This window comes from Abrus precatorius, unplaced genomic scaffold (assembly GCF_003935025.1).
Source record: "Abrus precatorius isolate BTA unplaced genomic scaffold, Abrus_2018 Scaffold9, whole genome shotgun sequence".
Lineage (NCBI taxonomy): Eukaryota > Viridiplantae > Streptophyta > Magnoliopsida > Fabales > Fabaceae > Abrus > Abrus precatorius.
In genome coordinates this window covers 4,559,766-4,582,510 of record NW_020874439.1, presented here as the reverse complement: position 1 = coordinate 4,582,510, position 22,745 = coordinate 4,559,766, and the positions used below count along the sequence as shown (strand labels likewise).

General features: G+C 29.8%; 2 protein-coding genes across 6 annotated transcripts; one reads left to right on the top strand and one right to left on the bottom strand.

The window, feature by feature from the left end:
• Positions 1–2,593: 2,593 nt before the first annotated feature.
• On the top strand, positions 2,594–5,728 carry LOC113850628 (putative disease resistance protein RGA3). The gene is made up of 2 exons (XM_027481207.1): positions 2,594–5,194; positions 5,282–5,728. The coding sequence occupies exons 1-2, from the start codon at positions 2,594–2,596 to the stop codon at positions 5,726–5,728; spliced, it is 3,048 nt and encodes a 1,015-aa protein (XP_027337008.1).
• Positions 5,729–17,402: 11,674 nt separating this feature from the next.
• Positions 17,403–20,776, bottom strand: LOC113849433 (probably inactive leucine-rich repeat receptor-like protein kinase At5g48380). 5 transcript variants are annotated; one of them, XM_027479342.1, is made up of 4 exons: positions 20,542–20,579; positions 20,368–20,444; positions 19,156–20,122; positions 17,403–18,718 (listed from the first exon to the last, which is right to left on the bottom strand). In XM_027479342.1, exons 3-4 carry the CDS (start codon positions 19,990–19,992, stop codon positions 17,711–17,713), a joined length of 1,845 nt encoding a protein of 614 aa, XP_027335143.1. In that variant the 5' UTR covers positions 19,993–20,122; positions 20,368–20,444; positions 20,542–20,579; the 3' UTR covers positions 17,403–17,710. The 5 variants fall into 5 exon arrangements, with proteins under 5 accessions (XP_027335143.1, XP_027335144.1, XP_027335145.1 ...); XM_027479343.1 differs by having other exon boundaries at positions 20,368–20,425; XM_027479345.1 differs by lacking the exon at positions 20,542–20,579 and having other exon boundaries at positions 17,563–17,769; positions 17,929–18,718; positions 20,368–20,518.
• Positions 20,777–22,745: the final 1,969 nt, after the last annotated feature.

The following is a 22,745-nucleotide window of genomic DNA, read 5'->3' as shown; positions in this document are numbered from 1 at the left end:
TAAAGAAATTTAGAGAATTTGTAAGTAGGTTGATATTTATTTATTTATCTTTTAAAATTTATTATAATTATTACCATATAAAATTTATTTATTATATTATATTTCAAAATAAATAATAATATGTACGATAATATATATATATATATAATAAATTCATTTATTTATTTATTGGTCTTTTTTAAGGTGCAACATATTATTAAATCTATTATTATCTTAATTTTATTAATTCTGTTATTATTATATTGATAAATAATTATTTAAAATTATTTCATATTTTAAAATTAATTTACTTCTTTATTTTAATTAGTGAATAATTAAAAAATTTATTCATGCATGTATTGATATTAATATTATAAATTGTGATGATATTTACTTATTTATTTATTAATATAATTTAATTATTCACGTATAGAATTAATATTTTATTATACAAATTATAAATTAAAAATATGCTTACTTATTTATTAATAATATTTTAAAATTGTAGGTGATAATTTAAAATATATGGATTTAGGGTACCCAAGTTACACATGTGAATATTGTAGTAGTTCTATGTGGTATACAAAAAGAATCAATAAACCGCGACGTCAAGAATGTCTAAGTTTTATCTTTGTTGTCAATAAAGAAAAGTTTAATTACCAATCCTTTAAGAACCACTAAATGTTTTAAAAAATCTTATTAGTTGTGAAGGTGGTCATACTTAGTAAAATCTAAACAAAATATTCGAGCATATAATTTTATTTTTGCTTTTACATCGATGGGATCATATATTTTTAGAATTAGTGGTCAAACTTATCACATGATTGGAGCACTCATACTAGAAGAAGGTCAACAACAAAAATTCTCACAACTTTATGTACATGATACAGAAAATGATGTCCAAAATATAATACATTCCTTCAATAATGGAGAAAATCTTAATAATACTATTGTTCAAAGTTTGAATGATATGTTGGACATGCATAATTCTATTGTCCAGGTGTTTAGAATGGTAAGAGATAAATTATCTTCATTTGATGATAAAAATGTATGAATCAAGTTGCTTTATATAAGATCAGAATAATCTCGACAGTATAACAAGCTAAACTCAGTTGTAAAATACAATATAATCAAATTTTTTGTTCTATTATATTAATATAAATTAAAATTATCATTAATACTTACAATAAAAAATACATTATCTATAAAACTTATAAAATATTTATTTATTAAATAAAATAAGATGACAAAAACTATTATTTTATTAATATTACATACATATAAAAATTCTATAATTTAGTATTAGCATCATCAAAATTATTTTTTATTTATCATAAAAATTATAAAAATATCTATTAAAAATTAATATCTTACATTTTAATAAAAAATTTAATAAATTATTATATAAATATTTTGTTTATGTCTCATTTATTCTTACTTTAAAATTTTATAGGTATTATATCGTTATTACTTCTTCTGACAAAGCAATTGATAAAATCAAACCCGTGTAACAGGCATATTTACTTAGTTATTATTATATCTAACTGCAGAAACAATCTTCCCTCATTACTAAACTAATTAATGGGTAACTCGGGTTAGAGGCTACCCTTTATTGTATATTTAATAATATTAGATTGAAGACTTTGAAGAAAAGATGGTTTGAGTGTCCCTGCGATGGGGAGATATAAGAGCAATAATGTTTACGCTGCAGCCATTGCGAATCTCAAACTGAACACACTGAAATCTATTCTCGTCTTCATCAGATCTAAGGAATATGGAAAACGTTCCATTTGCTGTTGCGTCTAATCTCATTCACAGGTTCTTTTTCCACCCTTTCTTCTATTTCAACAATAACTATCCATTTTTTAATTCTTCCACAACATGCTTAGCTTACAGTTTATGGTTTTTTTTTTTCCCTACTTTCTTAGTTCCCCTATTTTTATGTCTAACAATTTAATATAGTGTGTCATGATAAAAATTTTAAAATTTAGTTTAAAATTAATTAAATTTTAAAAAATAATATTTAATGAAAAGATAATTATAACAAAATTAATATAAAAAAAACTAAACAAGTAAATATAAAAAAATTTCAAAGTACTCTTTTATTCGAGAATGAACACAGACGGGTGCACACAAGAGAATTCATATGATACGGAGTTACAATAAATAATAAAAAATAATTATGTGTTATAAATTAATGTTACGTTGGAAAAATGTTCCTAGAATTATATACTACGTCCTATTCTGTTAGGGGATTACATTAATAATAATATTTTAATAAAATATCTTAAACAAAGATATCTTGGAGTGATAATTGATTTTTTTTCCTCTTGTACTATAATTATAAAAATAAATATCTACTTTTAGATTTGTGAATGAGATTTGTACTAACAAAAATAAAATTTACTCGTATGTCGTGCATATGGAAATTATGATTGGTAAGGATTTGTAACTGAGCCGGCCATGAAAAAATCATGCTTCAATCAATTGAATTTGTAGATTATTATTACATATTTTCCATTTTCCTCGATTCTTATGCCAATATTTTTAGACATTGCTCAACTTTCTCTCAACAAAGCACCCTTCTATGTAGTCTTTCTTAATCACTTTAACGATGGCTGATTCAGTTCCATTTGCTGTTACTTCAAATCTCAGGTTGGCTTCCGCAGATTTTCTTGAATTTGGAAAGCAATATGATGTGACGGAAGAGTTGGAAGATCTTAAGAACACTGTTGAATCCATCAATGCTAAGCTCCTTGATGCAGACGATAAACAAGATCAAGATGATGGTGTGCGAGTTTGGATCAGAAGGTTCAAAAAAGTACTCCATGCTGCAGATGACTCCTTAGATGACCTTGCTATCCAATTCAGGAGAGACAAATTGGGTGCAGCAGAAGGAAAAGAAGTAGACAAGGTACTTCTTTCCATTTCATCTTCCAATCAAATTCCTTTATACAGTGAAATGTCTGACAAAATTAAAGAAATACTAGAAAGTTTTAATGGTGTGGTAAAGGAAATGAAGGATTTGAATTTAAGCCCAACATCAGCAGTGGTTAAGCAAACTAACAGTGAATGGAGGGAAACATGTTCTTTTGTGCTAGAATCTGATATCATTGGAAGAGATGATAGTAAAAAGGAGATTATTAGTCTGTTGAGACAACCTCATGAAAACCGAAAAGTTTCTGTGATTGCTATTGTTGGCCTCGGTGGCTTGGGGAAGACAACGCTTGCTCAGTTCGTGTATAATGACTTGGAAGTGCAGAATTTTTTTGAAATGCAAATATGGGTGTGTGTCTCTGATAACTTTGATGTGAAAACTATTCTGAAGAAGATATTAGAATCAATTACTGGTAACCAAGTTGAAGACAAGTTATCATTAGGCAACTTGCAAAGAAAACTTCATGAAGAAGTAAGAGGTAAGAAATATTTGTTGGTCCTGGATGACATTTGGAATGAGAGACGTGACAAATGGATTGAATTGAGAAAGTACTTGATGTGTGGCGCTCAAGATAGTAAGATTTTAGTGACAACTCGAAGTGAAAATGTAGCAGAGGCAATGACTGCCAGCACTTCCTATCCTTTGAAAGGTTTGACTGATGAAGCATCTTGGACTTTGTTGAAGAGCATTGCATTTGAGGATGATTTCAAAGGAGTGAATCAAAATCTAGAATCAGTGGGGAAAGAAATAGCCAAAAAATGTAGAGGGGTTCCACTGGCAGTTAAAACCTTGGGAGGCCTGTTACGAGGACAAAACGAAGAAAGTGAATGGGAGAATGTTTTACGTGGTGACTTCTGGAAATTATGTGAAGAGCAAAATAGTATTATGCCAATTCTAAAACTCAGTTACCGCAACTTGTCGCCAGAAATGAGACAATGTTTTGCTTATTGCTCTTTATACCCCAAGGATTCAGAAATTCCGAAGGATGAGTTGATTCAGTTATGGATGGCACATGGTTACCTTAAATGTTCAACCGAAAAACAGCCCATGGAGGATGTGGGTAACCAATTTGTAAAGATGTTTTTGATGAAGTCACTTTTTCAAGATGCGTATAGTGAATACGGTGAAATCATTAGCTTCAAAATGCACGATTTAATGCATGATCTTGCAATGCTTGTTGCTGGCAATGATTATTGTTACTTGGATAGTAAGGCAGAAAAAGTTGAAGGTAGACCCATGCACGTATCATTGAAATACAATGCCATTCATTTGTTGAAATCATTAGATCCCACCAGGCTGCGATCTTTGATTTTGCCATATTCCTACCCAAAGGAGGAATATTTGTCGGTTATTGCAAAGTTCAAATACTTACGTGTCTTGAGGACGCATCATCTCTCTGATTCCACTGAACATTTGAAGCATTTAAGATACCTTGCTTTAATGCAACAAACAAGTCTTCCCAAATCTCTGAGCACTCTTGTTTTCCTACAAACATTAAAGCTGATGGCATTCGATGAAGAATCATTTTCAGAAGTAGTCACAAAGTCAGTCAATCTGAGGTTCCTTTATATCACTAAACCCATGAGTGGGATGGCAGTTGGGTTGGGAAAATTATGCTCTCTGCAATTCTTATCGGCCTTTTATGTAGGAGATAGCCAAGAAAAAAAATATGCTACATTAAATGAACTGAATGACTTAAACCTATTAAGAGGCGAATTAAAAATTGAGCATCTGAATCGTGTGAGAGACGTGGCTCTAGAATCACAGTATGTAAATTTAAAAGAAAAAAGATTCCTTCAATCCTTGACTCTGGATTGGTCGACTGAAGACCTCTGTAACAGTGAGAGCTTACAGTTATCGGAAAACCTTCAACCCCACCGTAATCTTAAGCGTTTGGAGGTGAATCATTATCCAGGCGTGCTTTTCCCAAATTGGCTTTCTCTCCTCACAAATGTTGTTTACATCACTCTCTCTAGGTTTGGTAATTGTCGCTGTCTCCCACCGTTGGAACGTCTCCCGTCCCTGAAGTCACTTCTGATGTACGGTCTTTATGAATTGGAATACATAGATCTCTACGAAGATGGTTTTGCAGTAACCTTCTTCCCCTCTTTGGAGAACCTCACGTTAAATAATTGTCCGAAGCTTATGGGATGGCGGAGGCGGGGAGATGATATCAATGATTCACATAATCTCTCCTTACCTCTTTCTTTTCCTCATCTTTCTCAACTGGAAGTCTGTGTATGTCCACAGTTGACTTGCATGCCTACTTTTCCAAATGTTAAGAATATAACATGGGTTGAAAGCAGTACGGAGCCATTAATAGGAACACTGAACACAAGAGCCTCAACATGTTCAGCTGACTCATCTTCCTCCGCTGCTCCTCTTTCCATGCTCAAAGAATTAGACATATCAGATCCTATGAATTTACCAAAGGGTTGGATGCAAAATCTGACTTCTCTCGAGTCTCTTCAAATTGAATGGTGTTACAGTGAAACACTTAGGGAATTTGAAACTGGGTTTAAGGACGACACCAACTGCCTTCCTTCTCTGCGACAAATCAAAATAGGTTGGTGTATGCGGCTGAAGGCTTTGCCTGATTGGATTTGCAACCTCTCATCGCTTCAGCACATCAAGATCCGCACTTGCCCATATTTGGCATCGCTGCCCGAAGGAATGAGTGGTCTTACCAACTTAAAGATCTTTGAGGTTGAGAATTGTTCCCTCTTACTTGAAGAATGCCGAACAGAGACAAGTGTTGTTAGTCGCCAAATTGCACACATCTCTCAAATTATCCTTGATGATAGCTGGTAACAAAGGTACTGATCTGATTCTAATACGTATTTATTTAGTGTAAACAGTCGTGTATTGTATTTGCTTTGCTAATAAAATACTTTTAACTAGATTTTTAGTTATACATACAACTTATCCTATTCATATTAATTTTCAATTGTTAAACATTGTCACAGTCTTAACCGTAATAATATATTTAATGCTAATATTTTTTTTCTTTGCACCAATATTATTACAAAAATATAATTTTTAAATTAAAATGTAAATATATATTATATAATTTAATAATTTTTATAATTAATATTTAATTATTAATAATAAATATTTTATTACATTAATAAGATTAAATTAAAAAAAGATAATTATAAAATTTGTATTACAAATTCATTTTAAAAAATAAAATTATTTTACAATTAATAAAATTTATAAATATTAATATATAAATATTTATTTTTTAATAACAATATTCTATGATATTAAATAAGATTAAATTAAAAATAAATTTTGAAAATTAAAACTAATTAAAAAATGTTTAATATAAAATTTAGATTAAGACTGAATTAAAAAAAATTAAATGTTTGAATGCATGAAAAGTAATGTGAAAGATAACTAATACTAAAAACCTTCTCATTTAAAAATCAGAACTCAAATTATGAAGGTATTTATGTGCGTAGAGAATTGATTATTAATATAAAACAAATGTACACTAATTTGAGTTCCTTCTACTTCATAAATGTAAAATATAAATTGATGTTTTGTTTAGTTTCAATTTCTCTTTACTTTTTACAAGTTTTTTAGATTTTGTTCTTAATTTTGAATTAAAGGTAAGTGAAAATGGAAAGCAGAAGAAAAAGAAATTCTAGATATTGAAGAGTTCATAAAAATTGTTGGATTTCTATAATGTTGTGAATCACTTATAATAGAACAACTGTTTTTCTTTTTTCTCCTGTTTTGATTTTATATTTCGGTGACTTGTTTGTTCCAATATAAAGCAAGGTAGAAGGGACCTAAAGGTATGTTATGAGTACTTATATCATAATTAGGTGTTTTTAACTTTTGTTTTGCACCAAACTGTTCTTCAAATCCTTAAATCTAGCCCAATTTACTAATATTATAATAGTTGAGCTGTTGCGGTATGGGCAAGTTTTGCATTGGGGTCATATTCAACATAGTTCTTTTTATTATTCATTTCAAGACTTGTTTGAGTTGGGTAATGTGAAAGGTTCTCATAAAAACTACTCTTTGGAAGGCAAAGTTGAAGAAAGTGAACCGGATGCTCCCACCGATGTGCTATTGGAATTCTATAAGAGAAAATATGCAGGTTATCCTTTTTTCTCGGCCCTTGTTTTTTTTTTTTTTTTTTCCTATACTTTCATCTTGCTTTTTCCCACAGAGTGAACTTTCTTTTATTTCACTTGGTTATCAACTTATTTTTATTATTCATGGTAAGGTTTTTAGGATTACAACATAGAGAATGCGTAGTATTCCTCTATTTTGTGTTGTAATTGAACTTTTTTATTAAAAAAAATGAGAGTATTATGAATCAAATTTCTAATTATTCGGTGAAAGAGACTTTAAATCTTGTCAATAATAAAATTATGTTACCCTTGTTTTGAAATACCTTATTCTTAATTTATTTCTTCACAGAATTTATTGGATTTGTTTGATCTAGTAGTAAATATCCAACTACGCACAATGACATATTGCTATATTATTGTTGTTACTTAATCAGTTAAATTTTATTGGAAGCTCAACTATTTATGGTTTAAGATAATGTGTTTTGTAATTAGCAAAACAAAATTTTAAGATTCGTTGTGTCAAGAGAAGTTTTGTTACGTTAATAATTGATTATTTTGTCTACATGTTCAAGTTTGGTTTATCATACTTTTATCATACTTTTATTATACTTTTATTATACAATTTCAAATATATTGGCTAAATAATGCAAAGTAACAAAATTTTCTTTTTTTTTATATTTTTTACAGTAAATTGTCAGAAATAGACTAATGATTCACTTCAATTGGCTAGAGATCAACCAATGTTAGTGCATGCAAGTAGAATACTTGAGCTGATGAGGCAACTTTGTTGAATTCTACTGTTGTAAGTGCATCTATTGGAGTTAGTTTTGGTCATTGTAATGGTTACACCATCAACCCTGAGAAAGTCATAAGAACTTAGTTTGTTCCTTAAAATTGATCTGGAGTTGTCTAATGCAAGATGGATTGTGTTTGCCTGTGCTCATATTTTCTAGTTGCTATGTTATGGTTAATCCTTATGTTAAGTATGTTTTCTAGTTACTATGTAACATGCACTTTAGTGTCTAGGGGAACATCGATGCTCCTACTTTCTATCACAATGAGTTTTACATTAAAATTTGATTCATGATTGTATTTATTATTGACTAGCTATTGAAGTAAAACTTATATTATATTATATATATATATATATATATATATATAATTTGAAACTAATTTTCTTCATCTACTCTTTCTTTATATCTATCTAATTCAAAATGTTTATTTTGTTCTATTTGAATTCACCTGTAGCTTATTTATAATCAACATAGAAGATAATTATCATGCAAATTGTCATTATCAAAATTTGTAATATTTTAATTGCTTGCAATGCTATTAATTAGCACACCATCTACTTGAACAAGTGAACTACATAATAAATAATATTTTATTATATTTTTATTAGAGAAAGAAAAAAAAAAGAGAAAATATTTATATTATTTAAAATTTATATTCGCATACCTTTAATTTTTAAAAATCGCCTTATTCTGTCTCTATATTTATACGAAATACGAATATTGTACACGTATTCATGCAATATAGACCAGTAATGTATTAAAAAAAAAAAAAAAAGGTGTAGAACTGTACCCAACTTGTGAAACAAAAACATGACCCTTGATTAAGACTGTTAATGGCCTTGTGTTGTTTATAAACTGTATCCATTGAACTAAGAAAAAAACTAAAAGGTTTATACTTATGATATTTATATACTTATATATTAAAAAATCACATCAAATTATTAATTTAATCTTTTTTAACGTTAAACTTCTTCTACTGCAAGCCTAATTGTTTGGTTTAAAGATAGAATTTTATTTTTAATAAAAAATACACATTCTAGTAAAAATATGTAATTTATATTAGTTTATGTATTTATCTTAATTATATTTAATGATTCAAAATTAATTCTATTTGACTTCAAATTAAACAGATGCTACGTATAAATACAACTTGTATTTGATTAAATTAATATTAATTTTAGGATCATTTTTAATTAAATTTAAAATAATTATATTTTAAAAATTATTTATTATATATATATATATATATATATTATAATAAGTACTATTTTTAAAATAAAATCCTACTGCTTTTAAATATTTAAAATTAGTAATATAAAATGATATGATAAAATCTTAATTTAAAGTATTCCCTTTATATTCAAAAAGAAGATTCCAATTGTACATATAGAAAACTAAGTGGATTGTTCAAATGTACCTTTGCAGATTGAAAGAAACACTTTGGCATAATATTAATTAACATATAAGAACTAATAAATGTAGTCAAAGGATTGATATAAGTTGCATGATGAATCATAATATATATAGTTTCTAATTATTCTCCATATCTTGTGACTGAATTGTTTTTATGTGGATGATGCAGGCCTCACATTTTCATTCTTGTAATAATCATACTTAAGGTCTCTGAAAATGATTAATAGCCGTGGAGCTCACATTGCTATAAATGCTTGTGAAATCAATATTCAAGTCTCTGGTAAAAGCCCCAACACTGATAGATTTGATATTTCAGCTTCCAGAAATATCTTGATAAAAGATTTCATCACAGGAACTGGTAAATTCACCAAGTTTTTATCTTATGTGCACATGAAATTAAATTCCATGTAGTGTTTTAAGAAACTACTATATGTGCAATTTTAATTTACATTGTTTTTCTCAACAGGTGATGATTGTATTGCCGTCAATAGGTGCTCCTCTTACATTAATGTTACTAGGGTTTCTTGTGGATCGACCAGGCCATGGAATAAGGTTTACATAAATAGTGATGATATTAAAGTATAAAAAATAATGTATCTTTGATTCAAATAATATTTTTGTTATTCCAATGTATTTATTCAATTTATGAAAATGAAATAATCAGTTTTGACAGTCTTGGTAGAAATAAAGCTCATGATATAATGGAAGATGTTTATACAAAAAATTGGTAGAAATTTCCTGATATGCTCGCTTGGGCGAGGTCAAACTCGCTTGAGGGAGATAACATCGAGAGAGTTAGATATTTTTCCTATGAGTTCTCACTTAAGCGACTCAGCTCGTGTAACGCCCCGAATTTTAGTAATATTAAATATTATTATTCTTATATATATATATATATTCATATGTGTGTTGATTTATTTGAAAATGATGTTTTATGGATATTAAGTACATGAATGTGTGTATATATGTGTATGCATGACTGGATAGAGCTAAAATGGGCTAAGTGCCTAAGTGCAGGCGTGGTACTGGGCTGTTCTCGCTACAGCGAGGGGATTCTCGCTGTAGCGAGAGGGCCCTGGGAGGAAAAAGGGCAAATTGTCGCATTCTCGCTGCAGCAAGAGACGTCTCGCTATAGCGACAGTTTGAGGTGCAGTCTCGCTGTAATGAGAGGGTCTCGCTGTAGCGAGATTCTGCAGAAATCAGAGTGCAGTTTTCTCTAATTTTTTCGCTGTAGCGAGAGGGCGTGTCGCTGCAGCGAGAGAATATCTCCCTGTAGCGAAAGTATCACGACCAAAAGAGGATTTAAAGGAGGTTAGGGTTCGGGGAGGGTTATTTCTCCCTCTCACTTCGATCCTCTCATACCCAAAGCCCTATTCCACCGATTAATTGACTTCAAAGCTGTTCGGGAGCTTGATTGAAGGTTGAATCCGTGTGGGGAACGCTTGGAGGTGAGTTTTAACTGTTAGAGTTTTCGTTTTTCCTTCCCTCTCTCTGTTCTTAGTGATTTTCGGGTTTCTCATGGAATTCTTCCATTAGTTTAGGCCGAAAACTGTGTGAGGAGCACTTCCGTGGTTGAGTTCAGACGTGGGTCTTCAATTCAAGGTAAGGGGGACTCTACCCTACTCTTTTATCTATGATTTGCTGTATTTTGTGGAATATTGTGGTATGACTGAGTAGAGGGTAGGAAATTGTTGTAAAATATGATGTGGGCCATGTGCCGTGATAGGTGATTTACTTGCTAGATGTTGTATGATAGGATGAGGGCTTGTATGCTGAGCATCGTGAACGAATATTATGAAATGTGGGCCGAGGGCCGTGTAATATGATTGAGTATAAGTTATGTGTTGTGTGCTATGAAAATGAAATATGGGCCTTGTGCCGTGCAACTGTGAAATGTGGGCTATGTGCCGTGTACTAAATGTGTGTGACTGGGGCGTATTAGTGCTATTGTAATGTGTTGTGAATGATTCAGCGATACAGTGGGGGTGTGGAAGATAAGGACGATAGAAATACCTTGGGAAAGAGGGAGTAGTGGTGACATTGACTGTGGAATGGGTGCATCACGGGGCACACACTCTCTTCCTGACTAGACCTCTAACTACTCTCTTTGTTGAGCGACCCATGATTGCCCACGTGGTATCCGTGAGGCGGAGGTAACCGGCGACCATTCATGGTGTAAATCTGTGATCACAGTGTCAATGTGAGTGTGGCTAGCGTGCATATGCACGAGTTCATGAATTGTACTTATGGATGTAATAATGCTGCCTGTACTTGTATTTGTTTAATGTATTAGAAATGTGCTGAAGGTAAGATTCTATACTTAATTGTATGTTTTGGTAGTGTAAAGTACTCACCTTTACATTCATTTTTCAGGTAATCAAGACGATTAGCACCGGACTCAGTGAAAGGGGCGGATGGAACTGCTATAAGACTAGGAGTTTAATTTGAAACTAATGTATTTGAATGGGTCCTGTAGTAGTAACTTGATAGAAATTGTGACCCCTTTCCTTATTTTAAAAATATTTGATGAAACCAAAGGTTGAGAACCTTATTTGAAATAAAATTTATTTTATTCTGAATTTGCGAAATTATGATTTATTGAAATTAAACATAAGGTGTTACAGCTCACCTGGGCGAGATCACTGCTCACCTGAGCGAGATCACCTCTCACCTGGGTGAGGTAACAGTTGAACTGAATTTATCCTCTCACTTGAGCGAGAATCATCTCGCCTAAGTGAGATGGCCTTGAAATTATGTTGTTCTGGGCGCTCAGTTTTGCTGAAGCAAAAATTGTCTCGCTTGAGCGAGATCTCTTGTACCAAACTTCCACCAAAACACCTTTAAATCATTCCAATACACTCTAATATGATATAATACCAAACAATTATCAATTTACTAAATAATTAGAAAAAGAGGGTGTTACAAATCTAGTCTTAGATGTGCTTGTAAAAGACATACAAAATATTATCTCTCAGTACATGCTATTTGCCGATGATATGGTGCCGATTGAGGATTGAAAAGAAGAGGTTAATGATAAACTTGAGCTATGGAGTGAGGCTTTAAAATCTAAGGGTTTTTGTTCAAGTAGAAGTAAGACAAAGTCTATACATTATAGATTTAGTGAAAAAACAAGATAAGGATTATACGTTGAAAGTTAAAATTATAAATAATATTATACCACAAGTTTTCAAGTTCAAGTATTTGAAATCAATTATACAAAATGATAGAGAAATTAATGGAGATGTTACTCACAAAATACAAGTTAAATGATTAAAGTGAAGAAAGACATTAGAAATTATTTATGATTACAAAAAAGACCTTTAGAGGTGTCAATAGAAAGTGTGAATTGTAAGACTTCTGGTATAGAATAGTTAAGAGAAATCCAAAAGAACCTTAGATGAAGTTATTAAAAAATAAACATTTTTATTAACCAAATTTTTTAAAATTTAGTTTTTGACCGAGTTTAATGGTGTCATGTGATCCATGTAGTCAATCTCATTTAGTGAGATAAGATTGTATCATGATAATATTACATGAATTAATTTTTTATTAAAAAAAATAATTGACAATAGTGTTTTACTAAGTTTAGCGTTTAATATCATTTGTTGACATTCCGTGTCTCGTTGTAGAAGAAACAAATTATAAAGAAAGAGACCTTGGATTGATACAAATTATTCAGAGTTTATTTATTTTATTTTTTGTATTTTTCCACCCAAAATCAATTTTTTAAACAAAAATCAACGATAAAGAAAAGTGGTTTATAATTTTGAATGCAAATAAAATGACAATGATAAATTGTTAATTTTGAAGGACATTGTGTGAGCTTTACAAACAGGTTTATAAACTAAACCAATTGCATCACAACACTACATTCAAACAATTACACTAGGCATAAGTTGTATCTGATGGAGAATGTCTTAGAGGTACTTATTCCATCTTAATTACAATTACAATTACAATACAACACATAGATCATGGACGACGATAATTGTGGCATCAAGGTTCATCGGGTTGCTTTGACAAAATGACTCTTCCTCTTCTGAATGACCCTGCCACTTCTTGGACAAGACAAATAAGAACAAAAGCACTTCATTTTCATGTTATCATAAACTAACCATTCCAGAATCACATCAATGGGTAATGCATGATGGTGAAATTCAATTCAACTTCTAATGTAAATGCAAATCGATATTGTTGTATGATATGCATTTCTACACGTGTGAATGGAAAAGACAAGAATATTCATACAAATGACAAATGGCTTAATTTCACTTACTGCTATGAAGTCCAGAAGCATCAGCAGGATTGAATGCAGTTGCCTTGGCACATACATAAAACACACAAAAAAAGAGGACAATCCAAACAAGGGAGATTCTTTTAGAAGCCATAGTTTTGTTGTGCACATAAAAATGTTTTCAAGACATCCTATTTATAATCCAAACATCGTTTTGTGTTGCTTTCCATTCAAACATTTTAATTTGTCTAAAATTGGCACAATGTTTGACTTTGATGCATCTTTGTTCTGTTATCTGACTTCTATTGTGTGTCTGCTTCTTTCTGCATGCTTCCGCGTAAACTATGTCATGTCATGGGGTGCTGTGATGGACACGGTCAATTACCCATCGTTGATGCCCTTCAATTTTTATTAATTTTTAATAAAAATTTAACGCATTTTGTTTTCACTTACTTTTAAAAACCAAGTTATATTATCTTTCTAAAATCAAGCAATTCCAAACGTGCAGTTAATAACGCTATATGCAAACACATCAATTCAATATTTAGAAGAAATATCATCAAGATACATAAATTCCATATTTGTTCAATTTAAAGTGGTTTACAAGCCTTTTATTCTCTAATAATGGCTTAAAAATATTAATTCATCTTTTAAAGCTTATTTCATAACCATATTTTACTGGAGTTGAATTGGTAAACTTTTAGAGCATATATTTGTTTTTTCTTTAAAGATTATCAACTCTTTGCTCTCTTCTTTTTTTTGTTTTTCATTCTAGCTTGTTCTCGAAGGTAACATTTATCTCCCTTCCATCATTTTTTCTTGTGTTCATTTTTCTATTTTAGGATGTGGCGTGACTCTACCTATGTAGAACTAGGGTTGACATAGAATTGTCCCTAACACTCCTAGTTATTCCTCCTAATCCGATCATCACTTAACAGTTTAATGCTTTGTCCAATTGTCTTTCACCCTAATGCACAAGTTTTTTTAGTTTTCATGGACACTAGACTTTTGTATTTGACTTCATTCTAATTTTGCTGTATTTTAATTGGTCATCAACCTAGTCAAAATTTGTTGTTAAGTTATCATATTTTCTCATATTAAGTGTCAGAGATAAGATAAACAATGTAATAAATAAATAATCAGTATTGTAAAAATATGTTGTATAATAATATTTTATGAATAAATTAACTCTTTCATTGAATAACTCATTGAAAAATGGGATCTTGTTTCGGCATATGAAAAAGTCAATGAATATAAAAGCTTGAACGGTTCTGTAATGACTATTAAACTGTTTTATATTTCTAGCTATAATGAGTTAATGACAGGGCCACGCTAAAAGAAATTGAGAGAAAATTTGACTCTGAAAAAAGATAAGTACTTACATTTAATATGTAAAATTAATAAATAAATAAATAGTTGTATAATTTCACTTAAATAAGGTTCTTGTTCTTCATAAATTCATAATTTTTTATTTGATCCTCATTTTTAATTTTTCTCAAATAATATTTTTAAATTTTTTTTATTTTCATAGTCCACCTTATATTAGTAATTCATTATTTATTTTCTAATATTTATCCATGTAAAATCCAACTTAACTTATATAATATGATATATAATTTATATAAATGATTATGTGACATTTATATTTTTATTATTCCTTTTATATATCTAAATATTAATTTCAAAACTTTTAACCTTATAACTTAAAATTTTATTTAAAAAATGAAAGATGTAATGTTGTTAATAACAGATCTAATTCATATTATATCTCAGTCAAATTATATAAACAAACTCAAATATTACGTAAATAAAATAAATTAACAAATTACTAATAAAGAGAATAAACGGAAATAAAAATAATGTTTGAAAGACTAAATTAGAAAAGAATGACCAAATAGAAAAAATATATAATTTTGGAAGATAAAATCTTATTTAAAAATATTTAAAATAAAAATTATAAATGAATTTTTTTATTTTTTATTTTTAAAAAGGAGGGTGTGGTTGATCAATCCATCCTTGGTTTCAAATTGTGACAAATTTTGATGGCTCGTACAAGGTTTGAGATAAATAAGCATTTTTTATGTTTACTTTTACATAAATGTTAATAATATTTTTTTAACACATTTTATTATTAACTAAAATTTATTAAAAATTCACATAATTTTTTTAAATTTTAGTTAACAGAAAATATTATATAAAGCGTGTTAGAAAGTATATTACTAAGATTACTCTTATTTATTCTTGATGTGAAGTATTGAGTTATTACTAAGTTAACTGCAAACATGGAAATTTAAGCAATGCAATTTCGTTATTGGGAGCATTAGCTAGATAAATATTGGGGGTGTTTTCGCAAAATTAACATAAAAGCCAATTAAAAATTTAAAGTTGAAAAATTAGCTAAAAGATAAAAAAATTGAATAATGTTTTCAATCAATGCGTATAGATGACAATTAAATAATACTTTCAATAATGACGATGGTTTTATATAAGAAACGTGTAAGAATGCACAACACAATCGAACAAATGCTTTTTTTATTATTATTATTATTTTTGGAAATCATCTCTTTCTTTATATAAATACCTGGTATGTGTTTTGATTATCCGTGAAAATAAAATATTTTAATAATTAATTACTGTTAATATACAATCACCTGTATAAAATATATTCAATATTTAGATATATTAGGAAAAATAATTTAAAATAATTTATTTCATTTAGATTATACAATATAGTCACCCTTTATACAAAATTATGAAGAAAAAAAGTACAAAGTTAATTGTAATAGTTAATTTATTCCAATAAATGACTTTTAAAATTTAATTTTTAAAAGTAGTATTATATTTTTCAAAATTAAATTCTGAAAGTAATTAATAAATAATTTTTAATTTTTAATTTCTTGAATGTATTCACACTTTCAAAATAAATTTCAAAAAATAAATAATACAACTAACAAAAATGAGTTCGGTAACTTTTTATTAAACAATTTTGACATTAATATTTACTCAATAGAAAATGTAAAATTGCTTAAAACTCGAAGTACTTCCAAAAGATATTCAAAAGCTTTTTCACAAAAGAAACTCAAGAATAACATAACAACTAAACTTATATGAGACATCATGCATCTCGTAACAATTATAATGCCTTGATTTAGCTATGTTGATTTTCAAGTAGCGATTACAGAACAACAAAATATTGTCAAAGTACAAGGCATTAAATTTACCTGAGTCATGGAATTTAACATGAATATTTTTTTTTCTTATTAACCAATTTTTGTGCCCATCAATCTATGCAACATGCTTCTTGGCATATAGAGAGAATTTTGCTTATCTTTCCTGTAAACAAAAACTAATTTGTAACTTCAAAAAAATGTTCATTTAACAGTGATACAATTTCCAGTTCTCCCCTTCAGACAAGAAAAGTTTGAATTTCCTTTCTCTTGACTCTATCATGCGCTGGATCTCTAAATACTTCTGAAACTCTGAACACTTGATCATCTCTAAATGCCAAATGTTAATCAATTAATTTACAGATTCATTTTAAAGTATTTTTCTATAGGCTGGTATAGGCTGGTTTATAGCATTAGTGCCTAAGAAGGATAAAAATTCTTTCAGATTAACTAAAAATTTGCAAGCATTCAAATGTGCCCAAGAGGCCAAGACCACATCTTAGAGCACCCTACGGAAATCGATTGCAAATGCATAAACCATGGAAAAGATATTCGACGTATACTTTTGCCTACTATGTGATTAGATAATATACCAAGAAATTACACAAAACAAGAACTAAAAAGTTAACAAGATGCCCCTCCAATGGTTTGATGTCATTTTTGCTCAGTAGTTTAGTTACTTAGCACTCTTTAAACCACAAAAAGTGCTAATAATGAACACGAACATGCTGTCCATGCTTCAAGCCCAGATAGCTGATACATGTTAGATATAAGAAAATATATATATATCCATAAGTCCTCAACAAAAATCTTTAGATTTTGGAAAAACTGGCTATTGAAAACAATTGACATTAAGAGGGAGAACAATGAAACCAGATTAAAATATGAGTAGAAAGAAGTAACTCAACTACATCTAATCCTTGATTGATGAACTTATATTGACGTTCCAATTTCAATAGCACACATCTGGATCTAGATCCTCAAAACTACATATACCCCTAACATTTATTTTAGGAAAACAAAGTAAGAAATAGATAATTACATATTAAAATTTAAAACTGCTTACATATACCCTGTATATATTTTCACATACCTTTTCATATATTTCCTTCTCGAGCTACAATAAGTTCCCCCAAGTTTTCAGTATCACCAATATCTGTAGGTAACAACAAGTCATCCTCAGTTATTATATTGTATCTACCCCCAATAGCTCTTAAAAGCTGATATACTTCAAACATGGTGGGCCTCTCCTTAGGAGTTGGTACAACACAGTTGCATGCAACCTTTAAAAATTGGAAAAGCTCGGTATCATCACCCTTGCCAACTAGTGATTCATCAATGGCATCCTGGAGTTGTGACTTACTTGAGAGCTCCGTAATCCATTCTACTAGATTTCCTTTAAAAGTTTCTGGAGCTTTAGCCACATTGGTAGGTCTTTCACTAGTCACCAACTCAAGAAGCACAGTTCCAAAGCTATAAATATCCCCCTTCGGGGTAGCAACCAAAGTTTTAGTGTATTCAGGAGCAACATATCCAAAATCCCCAAACTCGCCATTTACGAAAGTACTCAAATGAGTATCAATTGGGTTCATCAGTCTGGCAAGGCCAAAATCAGAAATTTTGGGCTCAAAATCAGCATCCAACAAGATGCACTTTGCGCTTATGTTTCGGTGGATGATACGGGGATTGCAGCTATGATGAAGCCATGCTAACCCTTTGGCTGCTCCAAGTGCAATTTTGAGCCTCATGGGCCAGTCGAGAGTGCTCCCACCATCTGCAGGATGTAGTTGATCATAGAGGTTGCCATTTGGCATGTTTTTATAGACCAAAAGCCTCTCCTTTTTGGCCATGCAGAAACCTAAAAGAGGAACAAGGTTACGATGTCTAACAGTCCCCAGTGTACCCATCTCAGACATAAATTCTTTCTCAGAGTGCTGAGATTGCTGCAGTCTCTTAACCATAAGTGTTGTGCCATCATCAAGAACAGCTCTGTAAACTGTTCCTGTACTTCCTTTCCCAATGATATTGGTGTTACTGAAGTTGTTAGTAGCCTTCATGAGATCACTCAATTTCATTTTTGAAATTGATTTCTCAAACATGGAAACCTGATGTCCAATTCAGTATAGTTAGACTTCAACATAACATTCTTATAAGAGTTCAATAGTATATAAATCAGGTAAACTAAGGCCTGTAAATTTTACAAAAATTAATTTTTCAGAAAGAATATTCTACATTTACCAATTTGGTTTAGAAAATATATTATTTTCCTGTGTTCGGCACAGCAATATGGAAAACACGTCTTGCCAATCAAAATTCACAACAATGTCAAGGAAATATAATATTTATTGAGAAAATATTTCAGTTGAAACTTGAAAGTATTACAAAAACCAAAAGAGACAATGTATTCCAACAAACTAGTTTCCATTGAAAACATTTAAGCAATTATCTAATGCTATAAAAGACAAATGGATCTATAAGAAAAATGAAAAGCTTCTCTGCGTGTAGTAATATATGTCGCGAACAATGCATCAATGTATCTTGCCTTAATTGTTTTAGTTCCTTTTATACTCCTTGCCCATTTGTTTCCTTCGGGGTCCTCTTCCTTCTTGAAAGAAACACGTCGCACAAAGAAGAACATTAAAACACCCAATCCTAATGCAGCAAGTGTCACCCCACCAACAGCAGCACCAGCAATAACAGCAGTGTTACTCTTGGAAGACTTTGTCTGGCATGACGGCAATGAATCTCCACATAGGCCTTGATTATTTGCATAACTCAACACCGTAACTTGACTTTTGTTAAAGCCAGGAACTGGACCTGTCAAAAGATTGTTGGATACAGAAAATTCCTTCAGTCGTGCGAGAGCGCTAAATTGTTGAGGGATTTGACCAGTGAGTTGATTCTGATCAAGTTTAAGGGTATTAAGAAAGGTACAATTCGCAAGACTCACAGGTATTTCCCCAGAAAATTCATTTGAAGATAGATCAAGAGATGTCACATACTGTATAAGATCCGATATATCTCCTGGAATGCTTCCAGAGAGTTTGTTCATGGAAAGGTCTAATCCAGTTAAGCTGGAGCAATTTCGAATGAAACGAGGAAACTGGCCCTTGAGTCCCATATTTGACAGTTTGAGATTCAAGACTCTATTCTCATCAGGGTGCCAACACTCAACCCCATTAAAGTTGCAGATAAACCCCTCAGTTTTGTTGTCGAAATTCCAAGAAGAGTTTAAATAGTTATTGGGATCCTGAAGGGACTCTCTGATTTTTTTCAAGCAGAAGACATCAGTTACAGTCCCAAAGGTCATGCCACAACTAATCAGCAGCAAGAAATTCACAAGAATTCGAGAACTCAAAACCCGGTTACTCAGAACCATCTTCACCTATATCCTTAACACAAGCCAATAAGAAGTAATCCAAGCACCTCCTCACTCAGATTGGTATCCAATTCAAGCCACAGCACAACATATAAACTCCGTAGCACTACAACCCTCCCAAGAACACACCCTGAGAAACATTGAAATGAAAACAAAACACAATTCACTGAATTCAGTACTTCACACAAGTCAAGTCAACCATCCAAAAAGTAAACAGAACCAATAATAATAATTTTTAAAAAGGCAAAAAAAAAAAAAAAAACCGTAACTTTAGACCAAAATTCACTCTGCAACAAAGCAAGACTGCTTGACAGAAGGAAAAGAAAAAGTTGAAATGGGAAAGATGAACTTTTGATCAAGTGCTGAAATACCCACCTGAGATTTTGGACAACCCAATTCAGGAAAACCCATGAAGCTTTCTATAAACATAACTCTGCCCAAAAACACACACACTAAGTAAAGAGCAGAAAATGAAGAGTGAGGAAATTTTCTATCCAAAAATGAACCAAAGTTTGAAAATTTCAGATGATAAGGGAACCGAGAAGTTACCTTAAAAGTGTTTAAAGATTATATTTGATAGTGTGGATGTGAATGAGTGGAAGGGGTCAAACAAGGAAAAGCCGGAAACTTCCAAGCTTGAGAAGAGAAGACTTGGACTATGGAAACGCGAAGACTTGTGAAAGTGCTTCTTGTGTTGCTGACGCGCCTTTTGTTGAAAAAACAATAAAAAGGGTGTTTTTGCTAATTTCCTATTATTGTTGTGGCAAAGAAAATGCAGAGACCCAAAGTTAGAAAACCATTCCTCCTTCTTTAATATTTTTTCCAAGGTGTTTTGAAAGAATTTAACCAAAAAAATTAATCAATATACTTTTAAAAATATATAATATCTAGATATTATTAATGTAATAAAGTCAATTATATCATATAATTTAAAAATATATATATCATGTATAAACTTTAATCCTATACATTAAAAAACATTTCAGCAAATACTATAGTGGGAAACTAGGAATCAAGACGGCAAAGAATGAACCTAATAAATTAGAGTAAACGTCTTTGACAACTGCCTACGTGAGAAAATGATTGATAAACAAACATTATATTGTTTTAATCACTTTTAATTGTTTAAATAAGACAAATATTCATAGCAAAAGAAAATAAGACAAGTATTACTTTTTTTTTTCATCTAATTAAATTTAGATTTATCCATTCACGTATTTGAATATGTTGAGTGAGTTTATTATTTAAAAAAAATTAAATATATTAATTATAAAATAATTTTTTTTAAATATTTATAATTTTTACTGTATTTTAATATTTCTTAATAAAAAATTATATTTAATTCTTTAATCAAGATCCTCAACATACTGTTTTAATATATTTATTATAATTGGATAAAATTTAAGCAAATACTAACCATTTCTTTAAGAAACAACTTAAAAAAATTATTAATGTACTCTAATAGTAATTTTGGAAGACAAGAAGAGGTTCCCAGTTCTCTTGGATGTGACCCTTCCCACTTCTAAAAAAGTGTGAAATGTAAATTAATTTGAGGAGATGGATCTGATCTATCGTCTCGCTATCCAGAGTCGCAAATGGAAAGGGAGTGTTCATGGAGTTGGATTTTTTATAAACTTTTTTTCTGTTTTTTTAATATTTATTTTTAAATAATAAAATATTAAAAATGTTCAACTCATTTATTAAAAAAATAATTAACAGCATGGACTAATTTTAAATATTTTAAAAATATTAAAAAATATATTCTAACAAATTTTTAAAAAAATTAAATTCAAAAGTGTTACTTTTATAAAACTAAAAATATAATTCTTATTTATCCAATGCAAAGAGAAATTAGTATATAAAAATACTTAATCAATTTTAAATATATTCTTTATTAATGAGTTTTCTTAGCTCTTGGTCAATAAGTGTAAATATTTTTTATTTTTATACATGCAAAGAATACCCGTAATAAATAATAATTATATTTTGTTGAAGAATTTTTACATAAACAAATAAATAATAATTTTTTTCTTTCTAAACAAAAAAATAGTAAAAAATAATATTAAATGAGTTAGCATACACTAAGTATTAAATTTGAAAATTTATATCATTTAATAACTTTTTATTAAGATGTTAATTAATTTAATCATTGATTTAAAGATTTTTATCAAGTAGGTTAATTTCACCAATTTTTATATAAAAATAAATTAATAAATAATTTATTGCGTTACTTTATTTTAATTATTAATATATCTTTAAAATATACAAAATATTAAAAATAAGAAAAAATAATTTTAAAACACTACAACATTTTAATAAGATAACTTGATAGGACCTCACAATTTTAAGGTTCTTCTGGTTTCAAGAGAGGGAGGCTTTTTCAGGAAATAGCAAGCAACCAAAAAAAGAAACAAGAGACTTATAATTGAATAATTTTCTGCCTTTTGTATTTTAATTTACACTTCTTTATTATAAAAAATAGATAGTGACATAAAAAGTGAATCACATCTACTAATAATTAGTGAATTACTAGCTACCTTTTTAATTCAGTAATAAACAAAGACTTCAGCTACCTTTCTTAATTCAATAACAAACAAATAAATATTAACTATTATTGTAGAAGCTATATCATACCTTTTAGGTTAAATAAAATTAATTTTAAATGATTTTTTTAGAAAAAATTAAAAAATTTAAATGTTATAGTTAACTTTTTATATTTAGCATTCATAATTGTTCATAATTTTTACTCTAAA